Source organism: Halichoerus grypus, chromosome 2, assembly GCF_964656455.1.
Source record: "Halichoerus grypus chromosome 2, mHalGry1.hap1.1, whole genome shotgun sequence".
Classification (NCBI taxonomy): Eukaryota; Metazoa; Chordata; class Mammalia; order Carnivora; family Phocidae; genus Halichoerus; species Halichoerus grypus.
This window is the reverse complement of record NC_135713.1, coordinates 173,235,393-173,262,201: the sequence shown is the minus strand read 5'-3', so window position 1 is coordinate 173,262,201 and position 26,809 is coordinate 173,235,393. Positions and strand designations below refer to the sequence as shown.

Here is a 26,809-nt window from a genome sequence, read left to right as displayed (position 1 = left end):
TTAGAATCAAATACATTTTCTCTAGTGACATGGACTGATCACACCACAACCCTGTAAAAACCCAATCCCCAAAGCTGTTTGGCAAGTGGGGAAATACACACCTGTACTTTCTCTGCTATCAGTCTGTCCAGCCAGCCAGTGTCAATTCTATTCAACTGAAAGCTTTCAGTCTCCAACAATTTGATGAGGTATTCAACTGTAGTTCGAAAGTCACCCCGAATAGATAGCTCCTTCAAAGCCACCACCATGTTTCTGGGAGAACAGAAGCAGATCTGTTTCTTTTTCAATCATTTTAAAAAATCGTTTCGATCCTTTGGAGTCGTGGGAGGGAGGGGAGAGACAGTTCCACAAACAAATGAGGGTGCACATGTAAGTGTGCTCATTCATGTGCATTCCAGGCAGGAGAATCTATAAGTCAGTAAACTTAGGAGTTCTGACTGATACTACCATAAGAGCATCAGCAAATCACAGATATTTCATTACATAGAGTACAGAACAAATTATGTGCAAACCATCCTCAGTTTTCACTTACTGGGTTTCCATCATTCCTGTCTAACTAGGATTAGGGTATAATTCTCCCCTCCTTACACCTTATTTTATTAAAGTATATTTTACATATAATAAAATATATTTAAGTATACTGTTCAATACATTTTGACCAATGCTAATACCTTAATTAGGTTCCCATACAATGAGGCAACTGGCTGGGTATAATCAGTTATCGGCCTGACCTTGCATGTGAGAGTGTTTTTTTAAGCTGCATTTTACACATCTGTGGAAGGAATTGCTCATTACTTTTGTTATTTCCCAATTAAGTGTAAAATGATCTAATTTTAACAAAATTTCAAATACTATGAGTTTTTTCCTGTATATTTCTGCCCAGTGTCTATCTTGCACAGGGCACATCCTTAACTCCACAAATATTTAATTAGGCACCTCACAGACTCAAGACACATACTAGACTCATAAGGGAAAGAGAATATAGATACAATAACTGCTGTCAAAACATATGGCAGAATATCATAAATGTCAGTAGAGATATAAGCAAAGTGCTGGAGTAGTTTTAGGAAGGGAGAAAATCCGCCTCCCTATGGTTTCAAGAAGAATGTGGAATCTGACATGGGATAAAAGTATAGGTGGGATTATGACTATGACAGGAATATCATTCCAGGGACGCCTGGGTGGCTCAGTCAGTTAAGCGTCTGCCTTCGGCTCAGGTCATGATCCCAGGCTCTTGGGATCGGGCCCCACATCGGGCTCCCTGCTCAGCGAGAAGCCTGCTTCTCCCTCTCCTTCCCGTTCATGCACTCTTCTTGCTATCTCTGTCTCTCTCTCTCAAATAAATAAATAAAATCTTAAAAAAAAAAAAAAAAGGAGTACCATTCCAATGGTCCAGGCATTCCCTCAGCTAGAATATTATTCTGTTTCTCACCTCTATCCCCCTCTCCACACCCTCTTGGCCTGGCTTATTCCTATATGCTTCTCAACTGTCAGTCTAGATGTCACTTCCTTCTGGGAAACCTTCCCTGACCCTCTCTAGACTGAGTCAGCTGGCTCAGCTATATGTTCCTGCAACACATTTATGTAACCCCACTATCATAAACAACATTTGTTACATTGAGTTTTGTCACTTACTGCCTATCTTCGTGTGGACTATAACATTCCATTAAGACAGAGACTCTATTTGGGTCCACCTTATATTGCCATCACCAACAGATATTCAAAAAATATCTGATGAATGCAGTGAATGAAAGAATGGACAGGGGTGCCTGGGTGGCTCAGTCAGTTAAGCGGCTGCCTTCACCTCAGGTCATGATCCTGGGGTCCTGGGATCGAGACCCACGTCCGGCTCCCTGCTCAGTGGAGAGCCTGCTTCTCCCTCTCCCTCTGCCTGCCACTCTGCCTACTTGTGCTCTCTATCTCTCTGTCAAATAAATAAATAAAATCTTAAAAAAAAAAAAAAAGAAAGAACGGACAGAGGAAATAGCAAGAACAAAGGGAAAGGGGAACAAAAACATGGGTCGTGTTCAGGGAACATTACAATTGAAGCAGAGGATATGAGGACAGGAACCAGTGACAAAGCCACTTATTGAACAAATACTGACTGAGCACGTACTATGTCCAGGGGAAACAGCAGCAACAAGGCAGACACAGTCCTGTTCTTGTGGTATTTGGATTACCATCTATGGGAAATAATGCTGAAAATGGGGATTGAGGTTATTCTGGAGGACAAGAATATGAACACCAAGCTGAAGAATATAGATCTAATGTTATGCAGAGAGGAGAAACGAACTGAGTTGAAGAATGAACTTCTGGCATGTTGTCACGAAGCAAGCTTATTATAGAGACCATATATATTTTTTAAAGATTTTATTTATTTATTCACCCTAGTGAGAGAGAGCGCGTGATCAAGTGTGTGCACGCGTGGGAATGTGGGGAGGGGGGAACAGAGGGGGAGGGAGAGGGAAGGAATCTCAAGCAGACTCCCCGCCAAGCACAGTGCGTGACGTGGGGCTCGATCCCAGGACCCTGAGATCACGACCTGAGCTGAAACCAAGAGTCGGACACTCAACCAACTGAGCCACCCAGGCGCCCCTGAAACCATATTTTTTATATGCTAAAAGTTAACCCTAGTTAGCTTTACACTGTAGAGGAATGTACAGATTAGATCAGAAGGTAAGGAGCAAGGCTTCTGAACCAGATTAGAGGATGTGGCCTGTAGAAAATACTCAGCGGTCTCCTTAATTAGGACTGTATATGTAAATACCAACAGACGCCCCTCTGGGAATGTAAATGAGTGAGGCAGAATCGGTGGGGGCTGGATGAACAAGAGAGTCCATGTTTCCTCTAAAAGCATCAGCCATACAAAGCTTCAGTTAACTTTTGCCAAGTGGAATATAAAACCAGTGTTGTCATTATCATCCCATTTTTTTAAAAAAGATTTTATTGGGGCGCCTGGGTGGCTCAGTCATTAAGCGTCTGCCTTTGGCTCAGGTGATGATCCCGGGGTCCTGGGATCAAGCTCCACATCAGGCTCCCTGCTCCGAAGGAAGTCTGCTTCTCCCTCTCCCACTCCCCCTGCTTGTGTTCCCTCTCTTGCTGTGTCTCTCTCGTCAAACACATAAATAAAATCTTTAAAATAAATAAATAAATAAATAAAATCTTTAAAACAAAAAAAGAAAGAAAAGAGACAATTAAAAAATAGAAAGCACTAGTTCAATTTTTGATAGATATTCTAAAATACCTGAAGTGTAAAATTACCTCCTAGAGCCCTACTTTTCAGGCAAGCAGAACTTCTTTTAATATTTTATGTTTAATTAAGATAAATAAAATAAAAATTAATATTCAATGTTTATGTTTAATAGAATATTAATAACACGATATAGCAGTTATATGTGTACAAGCTGTGTGTGTATTTCATAGCACGCTGAGGACTCTTATGTAAACAGTGTGGATAGTTCCCTTATGTCATTTTCATGTAACAAGCAGTTTATTATTTTAAATAGCTGTAGGACATTTACAGCCATACCTTTATTTTGATGACAAACAGTAGATCTTATCTATGATTTTATACCGTGCCAAGCTCTTGGTCAAGAATCTACCTCCCCCACAAAACAATACTGTTTCTATGGAAAAATATTATTTCTTTAAAGCAATCAATTTTATAAATTTATCAAAACTATTTGAAAGTAAAAATACTTGAAAAGACTCAGAACAAACAAAACCATCTGCCAAACACTGCGTAATTTAACACAACATGAATGCAAGTACAATTGAAGATATATTTCTTCCAAAACATTGTCCATATCAGTACTTTTGTAGCACGTAAATGATTCACATTCCCAAGCTCACACTTTCACTGAAGATTAGCACAAATTTATTTTTTAAAATGCAATCAAATGTTATTATACTCACGAAATTGCTTCCTCTCTGTTTTCTCCCCAGGAGAAGCAGTGACCAAACTGAGAATCAGCAAATTCATGAAGGCCCCCTGCAGCAGCAACACTAAAATAACCCCAAACGTTCTTATTGCTACGGAAATTCAGTTCCTGAACTGTTCCTGAGCTGGGCTTAAAACCCTGTTAGAGAATGAAGAATATGAGAAACCATATTATATTTCTAAGGAAAAGAACATTTATGTGTTCATTGTTTCGGCTCTGTGTTAATCACATAGGGAAGCAGAAATGATGCACAAAAATCAGAAAGGCTTAAGGGCCAACCAACATTCAGTACTACAGACCCAATGAGGACTCTATAATGACTAAAGTTGGATTAAATGGTCAACAGAGCAGTGATCACCTATTTGTCTGCTCTGATGAGACTTCTATAAATTTCCCTCTCCAGAGGAAGTCCCAAGATTATTGCAGAAGCAGGCCTCCAGACACCATATTGATAGTAAAGTTCACAAGAAAAAAAAAGTATAAACCTTTTAAGTGATAGGTTACCTCATCTGGATTTTCACTGGTGATCCGAGCAGCAATAACATGGCCCCTTGGACAAGGAACATGAGCAGAATTTTCAAAATCAATGGGAGCATCGCCCCAAGGAGATACCCCATACATCATACGAATATCCTTGATTCTGTAGAGAGGGATCCCCATGGCAATCTGAAAGGAAAAACGTCACTCAGTTTTCATGGGTACTTTCCTTAAAATGTGGAGGCTATCAGATTACCTATAAGATTTTTCATTTTAGTAAGCCACCACCTAAAATGTTCTATTGTAGTCTGTATTCCACAACAATCAAATAAGTAACCCTAGTTGTGTGTGTCTACTGACATTTCTCCATTAAGGGAGCAGGATTAAAATATAGAAGGGAAGAGTCAGTGTAAGTGACTATCCAAGAAGTTCAGACAGCTAAAAAGTCCTAACTGTGTCATAATTATTCCCACAAACCACTTAGAAAGTAAATAAATCTTTAGTACTTCATGGGAATACAGAAGGACCTCCCATTGTGGGTAAAGACGTGTTAAATACAAATAATACCAAACCTCACCATTAGCATTACTGTTTCCCATAACATTTGTTTCCTGGGCCGAATGGAGAAAACAAGATTGACAACTAGCACTTTAAACATTACAAAAATGAACAGGTGCTACCAGAGTCTTGCCAGGAAAAACTTCCACCACCACCCTGATGTGGAATTGCTTCATTACAGAACACGAGTAAAAAAAGGAGTGGAGGACAAAGTTGTAAAGTTTTTTACAATTAAATTAATTGGATAAAGCATATCATTTTAGGGGCGCCTGGGTGGCTCAGTCATTAAGTGTCTGCCTTCGGCTCAGGTCATGATCCCAGGGTCCTGGGATCGAGCCCCGCATCAGGCTCTCCCATCAGTGGGAAGCCTGCTTCTCCCTCCCTCACTCCCCCGGCTTATGTTCCCTCTCTCGCTGTCTCTCTCTCTGTCAAATAAATAAATGAAATCTTAAAAATTAAAAAGCATATTATTTTAAGAATTTCTTTCTAAAATGTGACAGTTTCTATCGATGTGTCTGGCTTAAAAAACATGATAGTATTACTAGATTTGTACCACATCAGTAAAACCAACCCACACATCACAACCCATACAGCACGAGATGAACATGAGATGAGACTTAGATAGGAGGTGCTTCTCTCTCATCAGACACCAGTTAAACCCGTTCCTTGGGCATCTCGGACTTTCGAACTCCTGCAGGCAACTCGCTCAGCCAAAATCAAGGTGATTCACCTGGAGTTGTGCTGCGGGGAGGTTGACATCAGCCACCATCTCTGTACAAGGGTGTTCCACCTGCAGCCGAGGATTCAGTTCCAGAAAGTAGAAGCTTCCATCCTGGCTGTAGAGGTATTCCACAGTCCCAGCACTCACATAACCAACCATTTTGGCAAGTTTCACCGCACACTCAAAGAAACATAAGTCAACGTAAGTATCTCAACCGTGATGAGCTGGTGGACCACTGTAGCCCCTCCCTCTCTCCCTGACTCAAATATCCACCGTTTTTAAGAGCCACCAAAGGCTTTCAGCCACATAAGAATAAATTTCACCCTCCCTGATTACTATACAAGGCCCCTAAGACATGGATGGCAAACTCAATCCAGAGCTGGGGGAAAACTGTTTCTCACTTGGGATCACAGACAACTTCACCCTCCTAGGTGTAAGTGTATACAGGCAAAAAAAAAAAAAAAAAAAAGCCACCACGGCAGACTATTTAGTGTGCCCTGGTTTTTAGTATTCCTACTAATCTTCCTAGAAACATGGCTGTCCAGCTAGAGACTAGATTTTCTAACCTCCCTTGCAGCTAGTTACTAAGTTTTGACATAGTAATGTCAGCATTAGTGAGTAATATGCATAAGCCCTGAATCAGGTTTTGGAAAGGAAACTACTTATCCTCTATTCCTGGCTTTTCCCCTCCTGTGCACTGGAACACAGTCATAATAGCTCAAGCCAGTTTCTACCATGCAGATGAGAACATACTAAGAATGGCAGAACAAAACAGAAAGAACCTGAACTGCAAGATGGCCTCAGGAAGCAGAACTGTCCTACAACCCTGGAGAGCTCACCTGAGATTATGATGGGAAGGAAAGATAAACTTCTACCTCAACTAGGTCATTTTATTTTTTGGATCTCTTTATTAACTGCTTAACCTATAAACTAATCAATACAGAAATTATAAAATTCAGGGGCGCCTGGGTGGCTCAGTTGTGAAGCGTCTGCCTTCGGCTCAGGTCATGATCCCAGGGTCCTGGGATGGAGCCCTGCATCGGGCTCCCTGCTCCATGGGAAGCCTGCTTCTCCCTCTCCCACTCCCTCTGTTTGTGTTCCCTCTCTCGCTGTGTCTCTCTCTGTCAAATAAATAAATAAAATCTTAAAAAAAAAAAAAGAAATTATAAAATCCAGGTAGGATGCTACTATTTAAAAAAATTAGGGGCGCCTGGGTGGCTCAGTCGTTAAGCGTCTGCCTTCAGCTCAGGTCATGATCTCAGGGCCCTGGGATCGAGCCCCGCATCGGGCTCCCTGCTCAGCGGGAAACCTGCTTCTCCCTCTCCCACTCCCCCTGCTTGTGTTCCTTCTCTCGCTTTGTCTCTATCAAATAAATAAATAAAATCTTTAAAAAAAAAAAATTAAAATATGGGATGCTAGCTTAGCAACAGAGTAGTGGGTAGCAAGGAATCAAATACTGCAGACTGAAAGAAAAGGTTGTGGCCTCATTGTTGGGCATAACAAAACATTCAGTAAACTGTCTTCCACAATAACTTGGATGGCAGACAACACACTAAGTAAGCCCTAAGAAAAAGTTAGATAAAGTCAGAATGTGAAAAAACCAACTGCTTTTGTACCCCAAAACCAGGTTAGATTCTCACCCTGAAGCAACCCGGTATCAAAGATCCACTAATAGAGGAAAACTTAATGTATCTAGAAATTTTGGAAGTGTGGTTACTCCTACCTGAAGCTGGGTGCAAGCAAATAATCCAGAAACTTAACTAAGTTTTGAAGGAATTGTATTTCTAAACATACCACAAACCTGGCCTTGAAAAGCCTGCGATTGATAACTAGAGTAATATTTGTGGCCCCACTCTTGCACCAGCTCTGCCAAAGAAGGCATAGTCTCTAAAGCCCAATCACAGAGAAAACTCAATGAGGAAGAACTTCGCAGGGAACGAAGCCAGGTACTTCAGGGACGATGGGCAAGGGATTTACTACCCGAGAGCAGAACCAGAGGCAGCGAGAGGGCTAAATGAAATCATCACAATTACTGCCTAGAAGGATCTGCTAACTGCTATGGACCAAGGGGAGTTATCCTGTTCATATTCCATCACTGTATATTGGGTAGATGCTGGAGGGAGGAATGACCGGGGGTAGATAACTTGTATTTTAGGCCACTGGCCCGTGAAAAGCCACATGAACATTTAATGCAGAGAAATGTACATGACCTAGAGATCCTGGACTCCGAGCTGACTGTAGTAACTGGTTGGTACTTTGGGCTGTCTTCTTTGGGGAAAGACTAAGTATGTTAGTAAGAAAGTGAGAAAAGGGGTGTGAAAAGATAACGGGTAGCCAGAGGAGCAGACTGAGGCAGATTATTAAATTATTAAATGCCCTCCAGTGATTTTTCTGTGTGTCATTCATCTAGTAATTGCATCTCCTGAATTTCAGCTGAGTATATGGCCACCCAGTTAATGACTACAATTCCCAACATCCCTTATAGCTAGGTGTGAATGTGTAACTGAATTTTGCCCAATGGGATATGAACAGAAGTAATATGGGTAACTTCTGGATCACATTTTTATATGCTTGCCCTCCTAGTCCTTTCTCGCCTCCTCCCACAGGCTATAGTACGAACCTCATCTTGTGAGGAACCTTTAATCATGAAGATAATAACACCTTAGAGCAAGGGTTGGCAAACATTTTCATTAAAGAACCAGATAGTAATTATTTTCAGCTTTGTGGTCTATATAGTTTCTGCCACAACCACACAACTCCGGCATTGCAGTGATAAAGCAGCCAGATCAGACATAAATAAATTAGCATGGCTGTGATGCAATAACTTTTTATTTACAAAGAAAGTTGGCAGGTTGGATTTCGCTAACAAGGTGTAGTTTGCTGACCCCATTCCTAGTGAATGGCACAGCAATAAACCTGGGTCCCTGGTACTAACTCATCTTGCAATGATGGTGAGAATGAGAAAGAGAATTTATACTGTGTTAAAGCCACTGAATTTTGGAGGCCTTTTTTTTACAGCAGGTAAAGAAATGATTCTTAATAAATTCACACAATGTATAAATTAAACTTCCAACACAGATGACCATATATTTAGCTTATTTGAAATTCAGGAGAAAAGAGATGGAAAACATATTTCCGATAAGATGACTCAGTCACTATTCCAGAAAAGACCATGTTCAGACCCTTAAACTACAAGTGCAAGACTGCTGAGAGATTCTTTTCTACACAAAAATACAGAATATATAAACTTTAGAGATGCGTAGAGGACCTTTTAAGAGATAATGGATTTCAATAAATACATCTGAAGATTCAAAAAATGGAACTACCTGATTATCATGAGCTTATTAAAAAAAAAAAAAAAAATCAGGGGCACCGGGGTGGCTCAGTCAGTTAAGCATCCACTCTTGGTTTCAGTTCAGGTCATGATCTCAGGGTCCTGAGATACAGCCCCATGTCGGGTTCCGTGCTCAGCACTGAGTCTGCTTAAGATTCTCTCCCTCTAAGGGCACCTGGGTGGCTCATTGCGTTGAGTGTCTGCCTTTGGCTCGGGTCATGATCCCAGAATCCTGCTCAGTGGGGAGGCTGCTTCTCCCTCTGTCCCTCTCCCTACCCCTTCCCCTGCTCAAGCCTTCTCTCTCTCAAATAAATAAATAAAATCTGAAAAAAAATGTTAAACAGTAAGATTAAAAATCCCCAAACATTTCTTTTCTTTATCCCTACTCAAAATAGTATACTAATTAATTTTTTTCAAAAGCGTTAACTAATTGAGAGCCCGAAATGTTTAGAGGGAGAACGGTAGAATCATTTTTCCTTTAGGAAAAGGATATAATCTTATAAATTATCTAGAACCACTGTTTGAAATTCCAGTATTCTCAGACTGGTATATGAATTGAATGAGTAGTAGTCCTGTGTAAGAAAACAAAACTTAAAGCTTTTCATATACACACCTGTTCCATATGTTCAAATACTGCTGGAGTAGCGATAGCAGCAGGTGCTTCCTCAATAATCTTCTGATGCCTGCGCTGTACAGAGCAGTCACGACCAAAGAGAGAGATAGCATTGCCATATTGATCTGCTAAGATCTGTACCTCCAGATGACGAGATTGTTTGGCTAGTCTCATCACAAATATAGGAGATCCAGGGACTTCAGCTTGAACCTATATTAGAAAAGGAAATAAAACAAATTCTTAAGTAGTAAGCATTTTTTCTATCCTGATAAGCTGCTTCAATTTCAACAGGCAGATGCCTAGAAGTGTCAGGGACCACGTGAATTAGTAGGAATACAGAAATGAATAAAACACAGCTCATGCCCTCATCTATTTTTAAGATCCTGCATTCTTAGTTATATAACCGATATTACTTGGTGACTGTGAAACACAGGAACATCCAGTGTGTTACAAAAGTGAAAAACAAAATAGTTTGAAAAGACACACACACACATCCCACAAAAGGGTGAAATACGGCCATCAGCGGCAGACAGCCAAATGTACACCCTGCTCCAGACGAGGTGCCTTCCTGGTTCGCATTCTGTCACAGTGTGGTAGTCGAAGGACTTGGATCTTCAGTGTGGAGGCACACTGCCCCTGGAGATAGAGTTCTACACTGGCACTAGTTTTCCTGTAGCTCTTGTAAAGATCATCCAACGTTTCCTGGCTTCCACTGCTTTTACTGAGATGTCAGCTATCAACATACTGTTACTCCTCTGAAAGTAACCTTTTACAGCTGCTTTAAGATTTTCTTTCTCTCTTTTTTTAGGGGGGGGACGAGGTAGCAGAGTTACTCTGGTAATCTTAGATGTGGTTTTCTCTGTATTTGTCCTGTGGGGCTCATAGTTTTTTATTTTTTAAAATCTGTGCTTGGTATCTTTTATAAGTTCAGGATAATTCTTAGCCGTTATCTCTTCAAATACTGTTTCTGCTCCATGATGTCATCAAATATTGCTTCTGTTCCATTCTCTCTCTCCTCTGAGATTCAAAGCCCAAGATGTTAGATCATTTCACTATATCCCATATGTCTTTTATGCTGTTTTGCTATGTAGCAAGTCTCCCCAAGACTCAGTGGGTTGCTTAGGGCATCAATCATTTTATTTGCTCATGATACTGTCCTCATCTGGGCAGTTCTTCTTCTGGTCTTGCCTGGGGTCACTTGTGTACATATCATCATCTGGTAGTTCAAGTGGGGCTGAATGGTCTCACTGAAATGTCTGGTGACTTGTGTTGACTGTCGACTGGTAGGTCCAAGGAGCCTTGACTGGAACAGCTCATCTCTATAGCATGTGGACTCTCATCCTCCAATAGGGCTAGCTCAGGCTTCTTCAATGCAGTGTTCCAAGAAGGTAAGGGCAGAAGCTGCAAGACTTCACAAGCTCTAGGCTCTAGAATTTACACGACACCACTTTTGCCACATTCTAATGGTTTAAGCAAGCCACAGGGCCAGCTAAGACTCAAGGGGTGGGAAAAGAGATGCCACCTCTTGATGAGAGGAAAGGCAATCACATTGCAAAAGGATATACATACAAGGATGGGAGGAGTTATTGCGGCCATCTCTGCAAACAATCTACTATGGTCAGCCCTCTGGCCACAATAATTCATATACCTCCCACATGCAAAATTGACTCACCCCCTCCCAAGACCCCCAAAGTCATCCAATCATGGCATCAGGCTTGACGTCCATTTTCTCATGAATCATGTCCAGATGCGAATGAGACTCCTTGGGTGCAGCTCCTCAGGTACAGTTTCTCTTGATCCAACGATCTGGGAACTAAAAAGACAAGTTATCTGCCCCAACACCCCCAACATTTAATGATGAGATGGGGAAAGGATAACTGTAAAAGATATTCCTGTTCAAAGAAGAGAGGATGGGAAGTACACAGCAGTCACTGTTCCATAGCAACTCTGCATCTCAGGTTTCCTGACTCTAGGGACAGGGAAATTTTGTTAGGGTCCTTGTTCTGCTCCCTGGGAGTGATTTTCCTAATCCATGGCTCTCTTCTGCTCTTAGCTCTGCCCTCTGGGTTCCTAGCTCTGTTCTCTGACAAATCTCTTTTTTTATTGGAAATGACTGATATTTACAGCTGAATAGCTTTCTCAGTCTGCTTCCTGTTTATAGAAAGTTGAAGAGACACAGAAGCCTCTTTGAAGTCTGAACTACCTCTGTCCCTTTTGGATCCTTTGGTGTAATTATCAGTACAACTTCCTTGAAAATGTTGTGGGTTTCCTATAAATCACACTGGGAAATTTACTCCCTGTCCCAAAAGATCTGTAAGTTTTCTGCACAGACATCTCTATACTTTGGGCATATCAGGCTGCTGTGGGACAACACCTTTAACATTCTTTGAAGCTCTTTCCTGTTAACTGAGAGGGTAATCTACCCGGTGGTGTCTTAAATATTTCTGAGGCCTTAAAGGATCTCACAGGTATTCTTTACTTGGCCTTTACCCTGAGGTCACTTTTCACTTTGAGGATCTTTCGCCAGGTGGAGAGACTGGGAATGAGAAACTATTTTCAAACTCAACAAGCTTGAAACACCTTCATTAGCTCATCTCTCTCTTATAATTCCTTAGCATTAAGTAACCAGAAGGATTTAACAGATGCTTTCAACACTTTGTCTAGAGATTTCCTTAACTAGGTCCATGAGTTCATTAAATACATTCTCTGTCTTTCAAGTTACCTCAGACAATTGTTCTGTCATTATAGAACATGTGTTAACCTTTTTTTATCAGACTCTACTATTAATTCCCTCACAGCCTATCCAGCCTCCACTAACAGTCTGTTCATCATTCCTCCAGCCTTCATGAATAATCTCATCATTTTTTCGGCCTCCACCTATGAGCCAGTCTTAAAGCCAGTGCACATATTTTACTTTTTTGTTGTGGCAGCATCACACCTTTGGGGTATCAATTTCTGTGGCAGTTACCCATTGATGCCTAACAAACCACCAAAAATTTAGTAACTTAGGACACCGACCATTTTATTTTATTTGCTTATAACAATTTGAGTGGGGCACAGTTGGGTAGTTCTGCTGATCTTGGCAGGAGCTACGCATGCAGCTGTAGTCATCTGGCAACTTGACTGGGGTTGGATGGTCTAATAGGGTCTCACTTGCTTGTCTCAAATGTGATGCTGTCAGCATGTAGATCTAGGAAGTCTCAGCTGGGACAACTCATCTCTACATCATGCAGCCTCTTTTTCTCCAAAAGGCTAGACTGGTTTCTTCACTTGTCAGTATGAGGCTCAATTCAAGAGAGCAAGGGCAGAAATTAGGTTTAGACTTCAGAACTTATACATCATTTCTGCTACATTCTCTTGGCTAAAACAAGTCACAGGGTTAGCCAAACTTCAAAGAGTGGGGAAAAAAGACAGTCTTTCTTGATGGGAGGAGAGGCAAAAATCATAGGGGTCTGTGTAGAGAGATGGGAGGAGTCATCATGTTCATCTTTGCAAATAATCTCTTACATGCTCTTTTCTGCATTTTTCATCCTTTTGTCTCTTCATGCTTCGGTCTGAATTTTCTTCTGAGCTATCTTCCAGTCACTAATTCTCTCTTCAACTGCATCTAACATGCTATTAAACTCCTCTATTGACTTCTTATTTTTAGTTACTGTATTTTCAGTTCTAGAATTTGTTTCTTCTTTATAGTTTCCAGTTTTCCAACCAAATTCTTTAATTTCCTTGAATACATTAAGTATAGTTACTTTAAAATCCTTGTCTGATAGATCCATTACCTAAATTCCCTGTGGGTCCCTTTAAAACTGACTTTTATTTTTCTTGACTTTCAGTCATGTAATTTGATATGCTTGCTTACTTTGAAATGGCTATTTGATACTTCATTTGAAAAATAAATAGAAATAATTTGAGGTTCTGGATGTTATTATATTTGCTTCTTTCTGGTGGCTAGTGACACTAGCAATCCTAGAACCCCTTGCTTGAATCAAAGGTTGAGTATTTTGAAGCTGAGATTTAGTCCCTGTGAAGGTTGGTCTATTTCCAGTTTATTTTTACTCCTAAGGTATAGTCCCTTCAAGATCCCAACTTAAAATGTGGGAGGTTTTCCCAGGGAATCCTCCTTAGCAAACTCTAAAGGCTAAGTTTTGTCCTTTTAGTCTTGTAAAACTGTTGAAAACTCCAATCAGCTTTTTAACTCCTTCTCAAACCAGAAGATATCTCTAGGGAAAAAGTGGCCTCAAATGCCACCTCCTCAGGTTTCCTTCTTCTCTTATACCTTAGCCCCATTACTCTTTATTGTCTTGAAAGGTCTCTAATGCCTTAAAATAGATTTAAAAAAAAAAAATTTGTCCAGCTTTTCTAGTGTGTTCTCAATGGGATGATTGGTTTGTTATTTAGTTAATCATTATTGGAACTTGAGGACTTTCACGTAAAACTTCCTAATCTTAGTGTTCTACATTCTTCAACTATTTGATTCCACAGTAATAAGTAGTTTTGAAACATCTAAAGGACTTATATTTTTAAAAAATTAACATGCTTTTTCTTTTGCTTCTAAGAGCAAAAGACCTTTTCTTTAGACCCCATGAGGCATTGATCTACCTATGAAATTAGGTAAACTACAAAAGGAATATAAAGAAAAAGAAGGGTAATATTTGAATTTTGACATTCCAAATAGGACAATGCAGCAAAACAACACCTTTATCACCTTTATCAGTTTGCTGTTGAATGGTTTAAAAAAAAAAAGAGGGCAAATAGAAGGTGGCTAGAGACACTAGTAAAAGATTGTGTAAAGTAAAAATGCTGGGAAAAATAAAAACAGTGGGAAGCTAGGAGAGTGAAAGGCCAGAATGTGTCCCAATTTTCCTTTTTCTGATTCCTCTTTTTCTGGTAGGAGAAAAAAAGTATGAGTCAAGTATGCGAGGGTAGCTCTAGGGCAGGAAAGAAGAGACTTTTGTCTCCCAATTATCTCTCTAAGATTCTGAAAAGAGATCATTTTTTTGGCCTCCACAACTAACTTGTAGTATGGCTACACCACTTGGCTGCAAATCAGAGGGTTAGACAGACAGAGATTTGAGGTTTAGCTTTCCTAACCATCCTCAGTTATAGAATGTGGACCTGCCATAGGGTGTCTGCATGTGGTGGCCAGGCAGCACAGACTAGGGTGTAGACTGCAGAGCTGGCCCGGTAGTTGGTACACACAGCAAAAACTCAGGAGCCTGCAGCCAATTTGAACTAAAGTAAGATAAACTCAATCAGAGAGCCTGAGTCTGGCCAAGCCAAGAGCATCCAGAGTAAGAGTTAACCGCACACTTTACAGTGACAGCAGAAGAGGGACACAAAAAGGTAGAAAGGCACAATCTTACTTTGCACAATCTTTTACTAGTGTCTCTTCCACATGCACCATACAGGGAAGAGCTATCTGAGAAACTGAGCACTTTTACATAGAGTGAATAACTATTGTTTGAGTTACCTTAGTGAATAAAACCTTACACTGAACTGGACATTGCTAATAAGGAGGTAGGAGCTAGAGAGAAAGACTAGAGTACTTACAGAGAAAATTAAATATTTTCTGGACATCCAAATTATATTATGACTTATAATCTTCTATTTTATTGAGGTATAATTGATATACAACATTATATTAGTTTTTGGTGTACAACGTAACAGTTTATATATATACTGTGAGTTATATCATGTATCTCTGATATATCTCTGACATACATGTAAATTCAAACAAACAAAAACAACTAGTATTCTACCTGTCTGAAAAGGTTAGGAAAGTCATCTGCATTGTTGACTTTTCTGATTCCTTTCCCTCCTCCTCCTTCTGAGGCCTTGATCATTACTGGATATCCAACTTCCTCCGCTGCCTTCAAGAAAAAAAGAGAAAAATGGAAATAAGAGTAGTATTAACAGGGAAGGAGAAAACTGGCACCTTCTCCCTTTAAGAATGCTGTCATTGGGGGAACCTGGGTGACTGACCCTTGATTTTGGCTCAGGTCATATCTTGAGCCCCATGTCGGGCATGGACTCTGCTTGGGATTCTCTCTCTCCCTTTCCCTCTGCCCCTCCTCCTGCTCAAATTCTCTCTTTCGCTCTCTAAATAAAAATAAATAAAATCTTAAAAAAAATGCTGTTGTTGGTAGGTCCGAAAGTAGTAAAATAGAAAGGTCCTGAAGACATAGGTGAAAAACAAAAGTAGTAACATAGGTGAAAAAAAAAAGTAGTAACAGTATTTGTAGCATTAGGTTGAACAAAAAGAAAGTAACCTTTTTTTGTAGGTTAAAAAAAAAAAAAAATGTTGAATACTGGCATTTTCATATGGTTCAACCTAAAATAATCCCGTATACATCAAAAACAAAATAAAACTACATGTTTATGGGACACCTGGGTGGCTCAGTCAGTTAAACATCCAACTCTTGATTTTGGCTCAGGTCATGATCTCAGGGTCATGGGATCAAGCCCCCATATCAGGCTCCCCGCTGAGCATGGAGTCTGCTTGTTCCTCTCCCTTTGCTCCTCCCCCCATTTGCGCTCTCTCTCTCAAATAAATAAATAAAATCTTTTTTAAAACTTATATATTTATATATGATTATGTATGCATTCATACACCCACATATCAGGGTATAAAAAAAAAGTCTAGAATATACATCAGTGGTGAGTTCTAAAAGGAAGATGGGTAGATATACTTCCACTTTTTACTATATTTATTTCTCTATTATTGGAATTATAGTATGTAGGTATTCATGTATTACCTCTAATTTTTATTTTTAAAAAAGGTGTAAGTAGTTCACTTAATAAAATGCTGATGGTCCCAGTACAGCTTCTGACAACATATAAGATTCAACAAATCAGGGGCGCCTGGGTGGCTCAGTTGGTTAAGCGACTGCCTTCAGCTCAGGTCATGATCCTGGAGTCCCTGGATCGAGTCCCGCATCGGGCTCCCTGCTCGGCAGGGAGCCTGCTTCTCCCTCTGACCCTCCCCCCTCTCATGTGCTCTCTCTCTCTCATTCTCTCTGTCTCAAATAAATAAATAAAATCTTTAAAAAAAAAAAGATTCAACAAATCAGAACTCTCGTGTATCCAGAAATTATTTTCTCACTCAACTTTTCATAAAAGATAAAAATAACAAGACACTAAAATATTAAAAAAAAATTAGAACACTAATTTTCAACACATACTCTAAATGCGGTTTTTGCATTTACAGAATTTAATAATGATCAGGTAACAATCCTAAAACTTTCTGGAAATTATTATATATCTGTTAAGGAGGGAGCTAGTTAAATCAAGATATGTCCATCTATTAGAATACTGTGCAAGTATTAAAAGGGATGAGGTGACTTTTACATGTAACAATACAGAAGATGTCCAGATTGTATTGTTATGGCAAAAAGTAAAGTGGGGAAAAGTTAACCAAAATTTAGAATAACTAAGTCATTCCTTTGTTAAAACATTCCAGTGATTTACGGTTTCCATTATAACAATACCTAAACATGTACCAACAGAAAGAAGAGCATTTCAAATGTTGAATTAGTCGATTAAGTACAGTTCCATCTCTTCTAAAATTCTCTTACCTCTATTCACTTCTATGCTTATAAACAGAGTTAGCCTGATGAAATAATGTTATCAAAGAAAGAGTTATCACTGAGTGATAAGTACCAAAGAATCAGCCACAAATGTGAAAAAGACTTAAAAAAATATATAGGGTATGGGTCCCTGGGTGGCTCAGCTGTTAAGCGTCTGCCTTCAGCTCAGGTCATGATCCCAGGGTCCTGGGATCAAGCCCCGCATCAGGCTCCCTGCTCCGCGGGAAGCCTGCTTCTCCCTCTCCTACTCCCCTGCTTGTGTTCCCTCTCTCGCTGTGTCTCTGTCAAATAAATAAATAAAATCTAAAAAAAAACAAAAAAAAAACTTTAAAAAAAAAAAAAAATAGGGTGGTCCACATGATGGCAGTAAGAAGGTAGGCCTTGTGTAAAAAGATATGAAGGCTCTAGGCACAGGTCATCCATTTAGAATTTTTTTTTTTTTAAAGATTTTATTTATTTATTTGAGAGAAAGAGTGAGAGAGAGAGAGAGAGAAAGAGCACGAGCAGGGGGAGAGGGAGAAGCAGGCTCTCCACTGAGCAGGGAGCCTGATGCAGGCCTTGATCCCAGGACCCTAGGATCATGACCTGAGCCGAAGGCAGACGCCCAACCGACTGAGCCACCCAGATGCCCCTTTTTAGAATATCTTAGAAGAATTTTAATGTCATGAGGAAAATGCCTATACATAATAAAAAATAGGAAAAGAAACTAGGATTACTAAGTATATATTCTAGCAGTATATATACTACAATATATATATATATATATATACAGTAAGACCCTAATTTTATACTTATCATAATTATGAGAATCTATTAATAAAGATGATCACTACATGATAATAATATATACTATGAATCAAAAAAGGCTGAAATAAGATGTATGAATGTGTTATGAACATGTATCTATCTCCGGATGGTGGGTTTATGGGTGGTTTTACCATCATCTCTTTTCTGGCCTTCCAAATTTTCTACCAGAAATTTTTACATTTAAAATTATGATCAGGAAAAAAAAAGGTATTTCAATTGATAAGCAAAATAGCTAGTTCCTTACAAAGGGCTTCTACTCTTTTGCAAGTTACAGCAAATAGAGTATAGCGTTTGCAATTCAATTAGAAATAATTATTCAGGAGATTACGAGAGGCTTAACTTGAAATGCAAACAAAAGAGCAAAATTAGTTGAGCTTTCAGCATCCCTCTTGAATTTATAACATACAAAGTCAAACACAAATAGTGTGTTTTTCTAAAATAGCCTCTTTCATCATCTACTTGGAAGCATAACTGACACTTCCAACTATTTAAAAAGTGAAAGGGGAACAAAATGGGGAGAACTATAAAAGAAAGAAAAGGCACTGTTGGAGAAAGGATCTCCTTTTGCTTGGGTTCTTGTTTCTACAAGAATGGACAGTAATTAGACACCTTCAGCCTCTCTTGGCTCCCTCCCTCACCCCTCCCCAAGGGAAAAAGAGTGAATGGTGTGATTGGTCAGTTTGGAAGGAGGAACTGAGCATGCAGAGCTCAGCCTCTTGCCCTTTGGGATCAGCCCACTGCACAGAACATATGCTCTTAGTCAGCTCTCAGTGATACAAGAAGCTGAATGGTAAAAAGCTCTGTGTCTGCAGAGGAAAGTCTGTGGTTACTCAGCACCGCAAGTACCCAGTGAGTAAGCATGCTGAACTCAGGCGTTCAGTTTACAAATCTGATTGTTGCTACACACTGAAGCCATTTTCACCAACATCTCCATTTGAAATAAAGCTGACATTTCTCTGTCTGCCTGGCTTCTTAGTTTTGAATTCAAGCAGGGGCAAATGTGTGTTGTGTGTCGCTCTGTCCCCTACCCCTGCCACCTCATACACACACTAACAGGTGGTAGAGAGCAGAATCGGTACTTCCTAAAAGCTCTGATTTAGCCACCTAAGAAATGTTCTGTCCAGGTGAGCAGCTTGCTTCAAAACAAATTTAAATTATTTTTGTTAAATCTAGGTCACTTCCTTACTCTATAAACTGTATCTCCGGTTCTTACAACCCCAATGCCATCATGGGTGTATATCATGAACCAGGCTACAAATTACTTTGTTTGTGACTCTAACTGGTCAGTTGAAAGACATCACTCCCTAGAGTTCGTAACCTACCTTCAGCCCATCATCCACATCCTTCACATAACCTTTTTCATATAATTCCTGGGGAACATTTAAGATACGTTTTGAAAAATCATTTTCATGCCAGTCCACACGAAGACCTGTAATAGATAACAGTGACTTAAAAGCTGCTAAAAAAGCTTCTGTTCTTGTCAGTTTTCTGCTATTCCTTCTTTAAAATGCTCTCATATTTATCCAAAATTGAGGGTAAATGTGAGAAAGAAGGATGGCATAAAAACCTCATCAGTCCTTGGGGTTAACGATATTTAGCTCTAGCAGGAGCTGGCAACTCGGGTTCTGACCCTGGAAGAAGTCAGGAGAGCTAATAGGGAGGAAACTTATAAAAATGCAAGGACATACAAGACACACAAAAAAAGTCAGACTTTTCACAGCAACTCAGCAGGCAAAATACCTTCGATTTGTGTGTTCAGGCCTGCACCACGGCCAGAGGTCTGGGAAATAATTCAATCTTTATGAGCCCTTAGAAATGGAAATGGCGGTTTTATAGGCCTCACCAGAGTCATGATTTCATGTTCCCTGAATGTCCCTGTACTCAGCCACAAGGGGAATGCTACAGTCTCTCCATTCAAACAAGAACAAATTCAACCTTTTATTTTAAACTGTTTGACCCAGCAGGTCTGGAGAGGATATTGCAATCCCCCTGGAGAGCCAGAATAACAAGAGTTCAAATCTGTTCAGCCTCAAGACAATGGTCATTCCCATTTAAAAAAGGTTTTAGAGTATGTCTGCTCCCTGTGCTGGAGTACTAAAAAAGGCAAGTTCATATTGTTATCAGCTACAATGATTCACACAGCACTCTTTAAGGGATTAGTCAAGTATAAATCATTTTAAGAAAAATTGTATTCTTCTGTATGCCTGGAAGAAAGATTGACTATTGCCCTCATTTTCTGCATCAAGGGCAAAGGAGAGGTTGAATGGTATTGAACAGGCAAAGCAAATCATCAATAGATAGTGGGCTGACATTAAGAAAACACTGGCAGGCAAATATTTGAATAAGTGGGTTTTTAGGTTTTTCTTAGTGATCCAGGTCACCTGCCAGGCAGGTTCAAAGGCCTAATTCCGCCAAAGTCCATCTCTGACAAAGATTCTAGCCTACCCAGAGCAGATCCCAATCTACAGAACCATATGAGTTTTCCTAGAGTTTCTCCAAATTCAAATTAAGTCCCTAGATCACTTAAATCACAGTCTAGCATCTGTGCACCTGGTACAAAATTTATATTCCTAAGACATGATAAAATCACAGGTGTATTAATTAAGCTAGGAAATACAAGATAGCATAAATCAACCTCGATTCTATTTCTTATCACATATCCGAATACATTTTTTTCCCTTTTTTTAATTTAAATTCAATTAGCCAACAAATAGTACATCATTAGTTTCAGATGTAGTGTTCGATAATTTATCAGCTGCATATAACACCCAGTGCTCATCACATCACATGCCCTCCTTAATGCCCATCACCCAATACATTTTAAATAAACTTAACACCTAGGCCACAGTCCCAAATACCTACTGAGCTTTTCTGCGCTTCAAAATACAAACAAGAAATATTTTCTTACCACTGCCACTCCAGGGAAGAGTTGGGATACCTGCAGTTTGAGCCACTATGGAAGATGCAATCTTATCCCCCAAAGCCCACATGGCCTGGCTTGGAGGACCTAAAAACAAGAGAAGAACCCTGACTGTAACATTTTGGCCTCATTTCTGTCACACAGATTTTTGTCTTCTATATAATTATTTTTGTATTTGTCTTATCTCCCCCTACATTACATATCATGGAGATCATGAACTTGATTAGGGGAATTACTATGTTATGACTCATCCAAATGTAGTAAGCTCTTAGCATACAGAGTTCAGGATATATACTGAATTAAATTCCTAACAAATCTAACTGATTTTATCATCGTTCATGATCCAACTTGACCAGATTATCAAAGTCTTTTTTTTTTTTCTTTTTAACGAATCCTAAAATAAGGACTAAAAAGTTTGGGGTTCAAGTCTGAAATATGCCCTCCTTGGTCTTAGGGGAATCCAAAAGGAAGATTTATCTTTAATAGGGTTTACAAAACATAGTCATCATTGTGGAAGGTCTCTGAGATAGAGACAGAAACACTTTGAGCCATATACTCTTTTGATTTCTCTCTCTGCTATAGGAGAGCAGGAAAGTCAGAAGAAACAGCACTCACTTGCAAGAATATAACCTATATAGTTAAATGTGAAGGTGCTGATTCATATTTAAGGGCACAGTGCTAGGGTATCCTAATACTCAATTAGTTCTGCTATATAAAAAGAGGTCTTTTCTCCATATATTTTCTTAAAATTAATGGCAAAGTTTTAAAAGGCCAGTGTTTTAGAAATCAGAGCCTTCTCCATATCTCATGGAAAAGAACCTGGGGACAGAAAAGACAAGATGAAGAAAGATAAGTAGGATGAAAGAAATAAGGAAGAGAAAAAAAAGAAAAAGAAATGAAGAGGATTACTCTGGGAGTTGCTAATTGAGGAAAAATAAGAGCCCAGTGCATGTTAAACAGAAGAAAAGCAGAATATAGATTGGAATACAGGCAAAACTGACAGGGAGAACCAGAAAGACAGGAAGAGTATGTCAGAAAGCCTTACCCATGAAGGCGATGCCATTTTTCAAAAGAAGTTCTGGGAGTTTGGGATTCTCAGAAGCATGACCCCAGCCAGCCCACACTGCCTATAAGGGAAGATAATATGATTTGTTCTTAAAATTCATACTAAAAAAATACATGATCAACTGTAGTACTCTCTACCAAGACTGACCCTACTCCATGAGGTACAATAACTCCACAAGAGCCGAACGCTTAATTCAGCTTCTGTGCTTGATTCTTGGCAAACTTTTTACAGAACAAGAATAAGCAGTCCATTGTGGCAAAACCTCTGAAGAGGTCAAAACCAAGTTGAAGTTGATATTAAGATCCAGCTAGTCTTGCTGCTCTTTAGGAAATTCAATTCATAGCCTTTCCACTAGACTCTATAGAGTCCTTTCTAGAAATATTGGTTTTCTTTCACAGATTCAATTACTTTGGTCACCCAACTCCACATTTATATCTAGTGGTTACACTGCCATATAAATCTCTAGTTTTTTTCTCTCTGGGCTTAAGGACATTTACACTAAATTTCCTAACACAATATAATAGGGAAGAAATAATCTGCTTCTACACCACCATATTCTGAGGTAAGAATATTCCATTGGAATCAGGAGCTTTTACTTACTTGAAATAGTTTGAAGGTAAAATGGGTAACATAAATAATCTCTGAAAGACCCTTACAAACCTTCTGTTTGTATTATGTTTACTTTATTTTTGACTCATTCATTTTTTTCCATCTTTCTTTTCCTAATCTGCTATATCCCGTATAAAAAAGCTTTTATCAAACTTTCAACAAAGATGCTTTATATAAAATTTAAAATTCTCTGGATAGCCCCTTGCATCTAACAGTCAAATGGCTAAATCTGGTTTGAAAGGACACACTGGCATCTCTTACTTGTACTGGAATCCTTTTCGCAATATCAAGAATTAATTCCACATTTGCATAGTTGTTGTTGTTTGGTCCTCCTGGCACTGGCACATAGTGATCTGCCATCTTAATGTATTCTGAAAATGCAAGCAAATTAATAGAGAACACATGCTTTATTTTCAGAAATATAACAGCAGAGCAAAACTCTGTAAAGGACAGATACCATCACAGGTAACGACAGGACAAACTGTGTTAACGGGGTAAGTCCCAGGACCATTTAGTTAGAGGCTCTGACTTTATGAAGTCACGGGCACTAACATGTGCTAATCTCATATTTAGGAAGCTCTTATACTAAAACAACAGTTCTCAAACATTTCATTATGTAACCTTTTAGAAGGGTCTTTAAGATGTCTGTATCGAGGATGGCACTTAGAGACCCCTGTACAATTATTCTAGTCTGATAAAAAGTTTTAGTCCTGACAGTCTTTATCGTCAACTTGCACTGTACTCTGAGAAAGCCCTTTTACTGGTGCAGAGCCGGGACAAACTGGGAAGGGAGGGGAGATCCTGAAGGGCTTGTAGACTGGCTGAACAGGAAAGGTCAGTTACAGGCATCTACCAAGTGCTTGAAGAGAGTTTATCTGGAATGTTGGAGATACTGCGTATTTGAAAGACACTTTGAAAAGATACCTTCTTTTGCTCCCTACATTTTTCTTGCCCAGGGTCCCCCGATGTCTCTCTCTTCCTATTCTGGCAGCAACTGTAGAAGAGCAGCTAAGGGCACAGTGACTATACTAAGCAGTTAACGTATATTATGTAATACTCAAAATTCCTACAAGTGACAGGTATTATTGGCACCTAGTTTACAGGAAATTGGCTTGGAGCAGTCAAGTAACTTGCTCAAGGTCCATCTCTACCATATTTATTAATGCTTCTTCTATCTTGTTCTTAATTTTTAAAGGTTTCATGTCCTTCTAAAAAAAAATTTCAAAATAAGATACAAAGGCCTAAAGTTTGTTCAAAAGAAAGACAGGTTTATTGTTCTCTTTGACAATAAAAGGGAGAGCATGTTAATTACAAAAAAAAAAAAAAAAAAAAGGTAATATATCAGGATGTAATACTATTTTTTAACAGCTAAAATCACTCATTCTCCCACCACTCAAAGATAATCAGTTCATGCTTTGTTGTACTAGAAACCAAAAATTGTTAACCAGTGTAACAATATATTGTGGGTATCTTCCCATACATGACAAAAAGGTATACTTGATAATATATATATTTAACATTTTAGATATATTTAATATATACTTGATATTTCAATGGATGTCTACTATTCCATAATGTCACAATAGTCCATAATTCATTTAACCACTAACTTATTGTTGGACATATGGGTCATTAATAATTTGGAAAATATTAAAATAATGCAATGATGAATATCCTTGTACTACTGTCCAATTACACCCACAGGATACATTCCTAGAAGTACAAGTACTAGGTCAAAAGGTTTCCACCGGGGGCACCTGGGTGGCTCAGTCGTTAAGCGTCTGCCTTCGGCTCAGGTCATGATCCCAGGGTCCTGGGATCGAGCCCCACATCAGGATCCCTGCTCAGCAGGAAGCCTGCTTCTCCCTCTCCCACTCCCCCTGCTTGTGTTCCTGCTATCGCTGGGTCTCTCTGTCAAATAAATAAGTAAGAATCTTAAAAAAAAAAAAGGTTTCCACATTTCCAAAGATTGAATCACATTAGACTCTCATCAGCAACATGGGTGACAAATTATCTGTACTCTAATCTAAATTAGATATTATCACTCATTTATTTTTTTTAAGATTTTATATATTTATTTGAGAGAGTGAGCAAGAGAGAGCAAGAGCGGGCAGAGGGAGAGGGAGAGGGAGAAGCAGGCTCCCCCTGAGCAGGGAGCCCGACGCGGGGCTCGATCCAGGCTCCTGGGATCACGACCTGAGGCCAAGGCAGACGCTTAACCGACTGAGCCACCCAGGTGCCCCTTATCACTCTTTTAAATTTTACCAGTCTTATAAACTAAAAAATCCCAATCGACTACTGTTTTGGTTTGCATTTCTTTGATTACCATTAGTATCAAATTTCTTCTCATATGTTTATTGTTCCTTTTTCATTCTTTTATTAACTACCTAGTTCATGTTCTTGGTTCGTTTTCTACTGAAGGGTGTCATTTTCTCTATTATAGGTAGACACTCTTTGCTGCAAAATGTTTTTCCAGATTACTATTTGTCTTTAACTTTTCTTTTTTTTATTTGCTAAATAAAAATTTTTATATAGTCAAATCCATCTAACTTTTCTACTGTGGTTTAGTCTTTTCTGAAGTTCTGTAGCCCTGGGTACAGAAAAAAAAAAGTTACATTAATTTCTGACCTACATCACACATGCACACGCACACAAACGCAGTCTACAAAGGTACTGTGGTCACCAACCAACAACGGTTCAGAGTTCCACACCAATCAGTTTTCTATTATCATGATTGCAGACCCTTAAGGGAAGCCCTGGTAAATAGAAGAAGAAAGCACATCTTATTCACACAGCTTGGACTTCTTCATCGTCTCCTGGTTCCCACAGTTGCCATAATTACCACCAGATATGCTAAAGAATACTCACAAATGAACAAAACTTCCCTCAAAAGAGAACCCTTGGTTCTTTACCACAGATTACACTAATCATCCACATCTCCAACTTTCCCAATAATGAGCATAACATAAAAATATGCAACTGGGTTGATTATTACCACCCTCATTTAACCTGTCAAGTATGCCTGCTCCCCCCCACCCCACTCCAGGTCTCAGAAGATAAAGTCCTCTCCTCATGTGAATAACCAACTCTTCCATAAGCCTCCTTCTTCATAATCTTTTAAATTACAAAAGTAATTTGTGTTTTACACTGGATTCCTATGTGACTGCACAGTGGTACAAGTTTACTAAAACTCATAGAACTGTGAACTTTTTATGGCACATAAATTATATTCAGGAAAGGTACTAAAATAATTAACATAATAGAAAAGTTAGAAAAAAGGAAAAATCATCCAAAATACTAATTCCTTAATTCAATACCACTAGTATTATAATCCTCCTGGAGTTCTATTTTGCAAATAACTTTTAAAGAAATCGTAAAATTGTATAAACTCTTTGTAAAAAAGTTAGAAAAAGCAGAAACAGAAATAAAAACACCCCAAAATACCACCCTGAAAGACAACTAGTATTGCTGTTGGTATATGCCATTACACCTTTGTTTTTCTGACTATATGCAATGTATTTATTCCCTATTATTATGTCACCCTATAGCTAACTTTTTTCTTTGCAACAGTGATGGACAGACACATTGTCTGTTCCCATGATCCCAGTTTCCAGGTCTTCATACCTTAAGGAATCCCCCTCTCCTTGGGTGTGAGCAGATCTATGACTTGCTTCTAGCCAAGAGAATATGGCAAGGACAGGGAGCTGTCACTTCTATGAAAACATTACATAAGAAAGTAACCGATCTTACTAGAAGACTCTCCCTTGCTGGCTTTGACGTAGCAGGCAGTCATTTTGGGATGGCCCACATGACAAGGAGTCAAGGGTAGTTTTTTTTTGCCAATAACCAGCTAAACATTCAGGCCCTCAGTCTGACAGCCCATAGAAAACTGAAAGCTGCCAACAACCACCTGAGTTTGAAAGTAGATCCATCCCAAGTCAAGCCTCAGACGAGACTGCAGATCCAGCTGACGACCGATTGCAGTCTTATGATACCTGAAGCAGAAGACCCAGCTAAGCCACGTTCTGACCTACAGAAACTGTGAACTAATGACTGTTGCTTTAAGCTACCAAGTTTATGGTAATATTGCTACACAAAAATAGATAAATAATGTAGCAATTTATTAGACTGCATTTTAGACCAACAAATGTTATTCCACAACATATTTTTTAATGTCTGC

At 39.2% G+C, this 26,809-nt stretch overlaps 1 protein-coding gene across 13 annotated transcripts in view; it reads right to left on the bottom strand.

The window, feature by feature from the left end:
- The window catches only part of ACACA (acetyl-CoA carboxylase alpha), a 276,124-nt gene that overhangs the window by 157,494 nt on the left and 91,821 nt on the right, over nt 1-26,809 (bottom strand). For all 13 annotated transcript variants that reach the window (XM_078063979.1, XM_078063957.1, XM_078063981.1 and 10 more), the window contains 10 exons: nt 22,891-23,000; nt 22,000-22,081; nt 20,943-21,041; nt 19,357-19,463; nt 15,401-15,511; nt 9,645-9,854; nt 5,707-5,877; nt 4,446-4,607; nt 3,916-4,079; nt 102-252 (listed from right to left, as the gene is read on the bottom strand). In XM_078063979.1, coding sequence (XP_077920105.1) covers nt 102-252; nt 3,916-4,079; nt 4,446-4,607; nt 5,707-5,877; nt 9,645-9,854; nt 15,401-15,511; nt 19,357-19,463; nt 20,943-21,041; nt 22,000-22,081; nt 22,891-23,000 — 1,367 coding nt within the window. The remainder of the gene's footprint in view (nt 1-101; nt 253-3,915; nt 4,080-4,445; nt 4,608-5,706; nt 5,878-9,644; nt 9,855-15,400; nt 15,512-19,356; nt 19,464-20,942; nt 21,042-21,999; nt 22,082-22,890; nt 23,001-26,809) is intronic.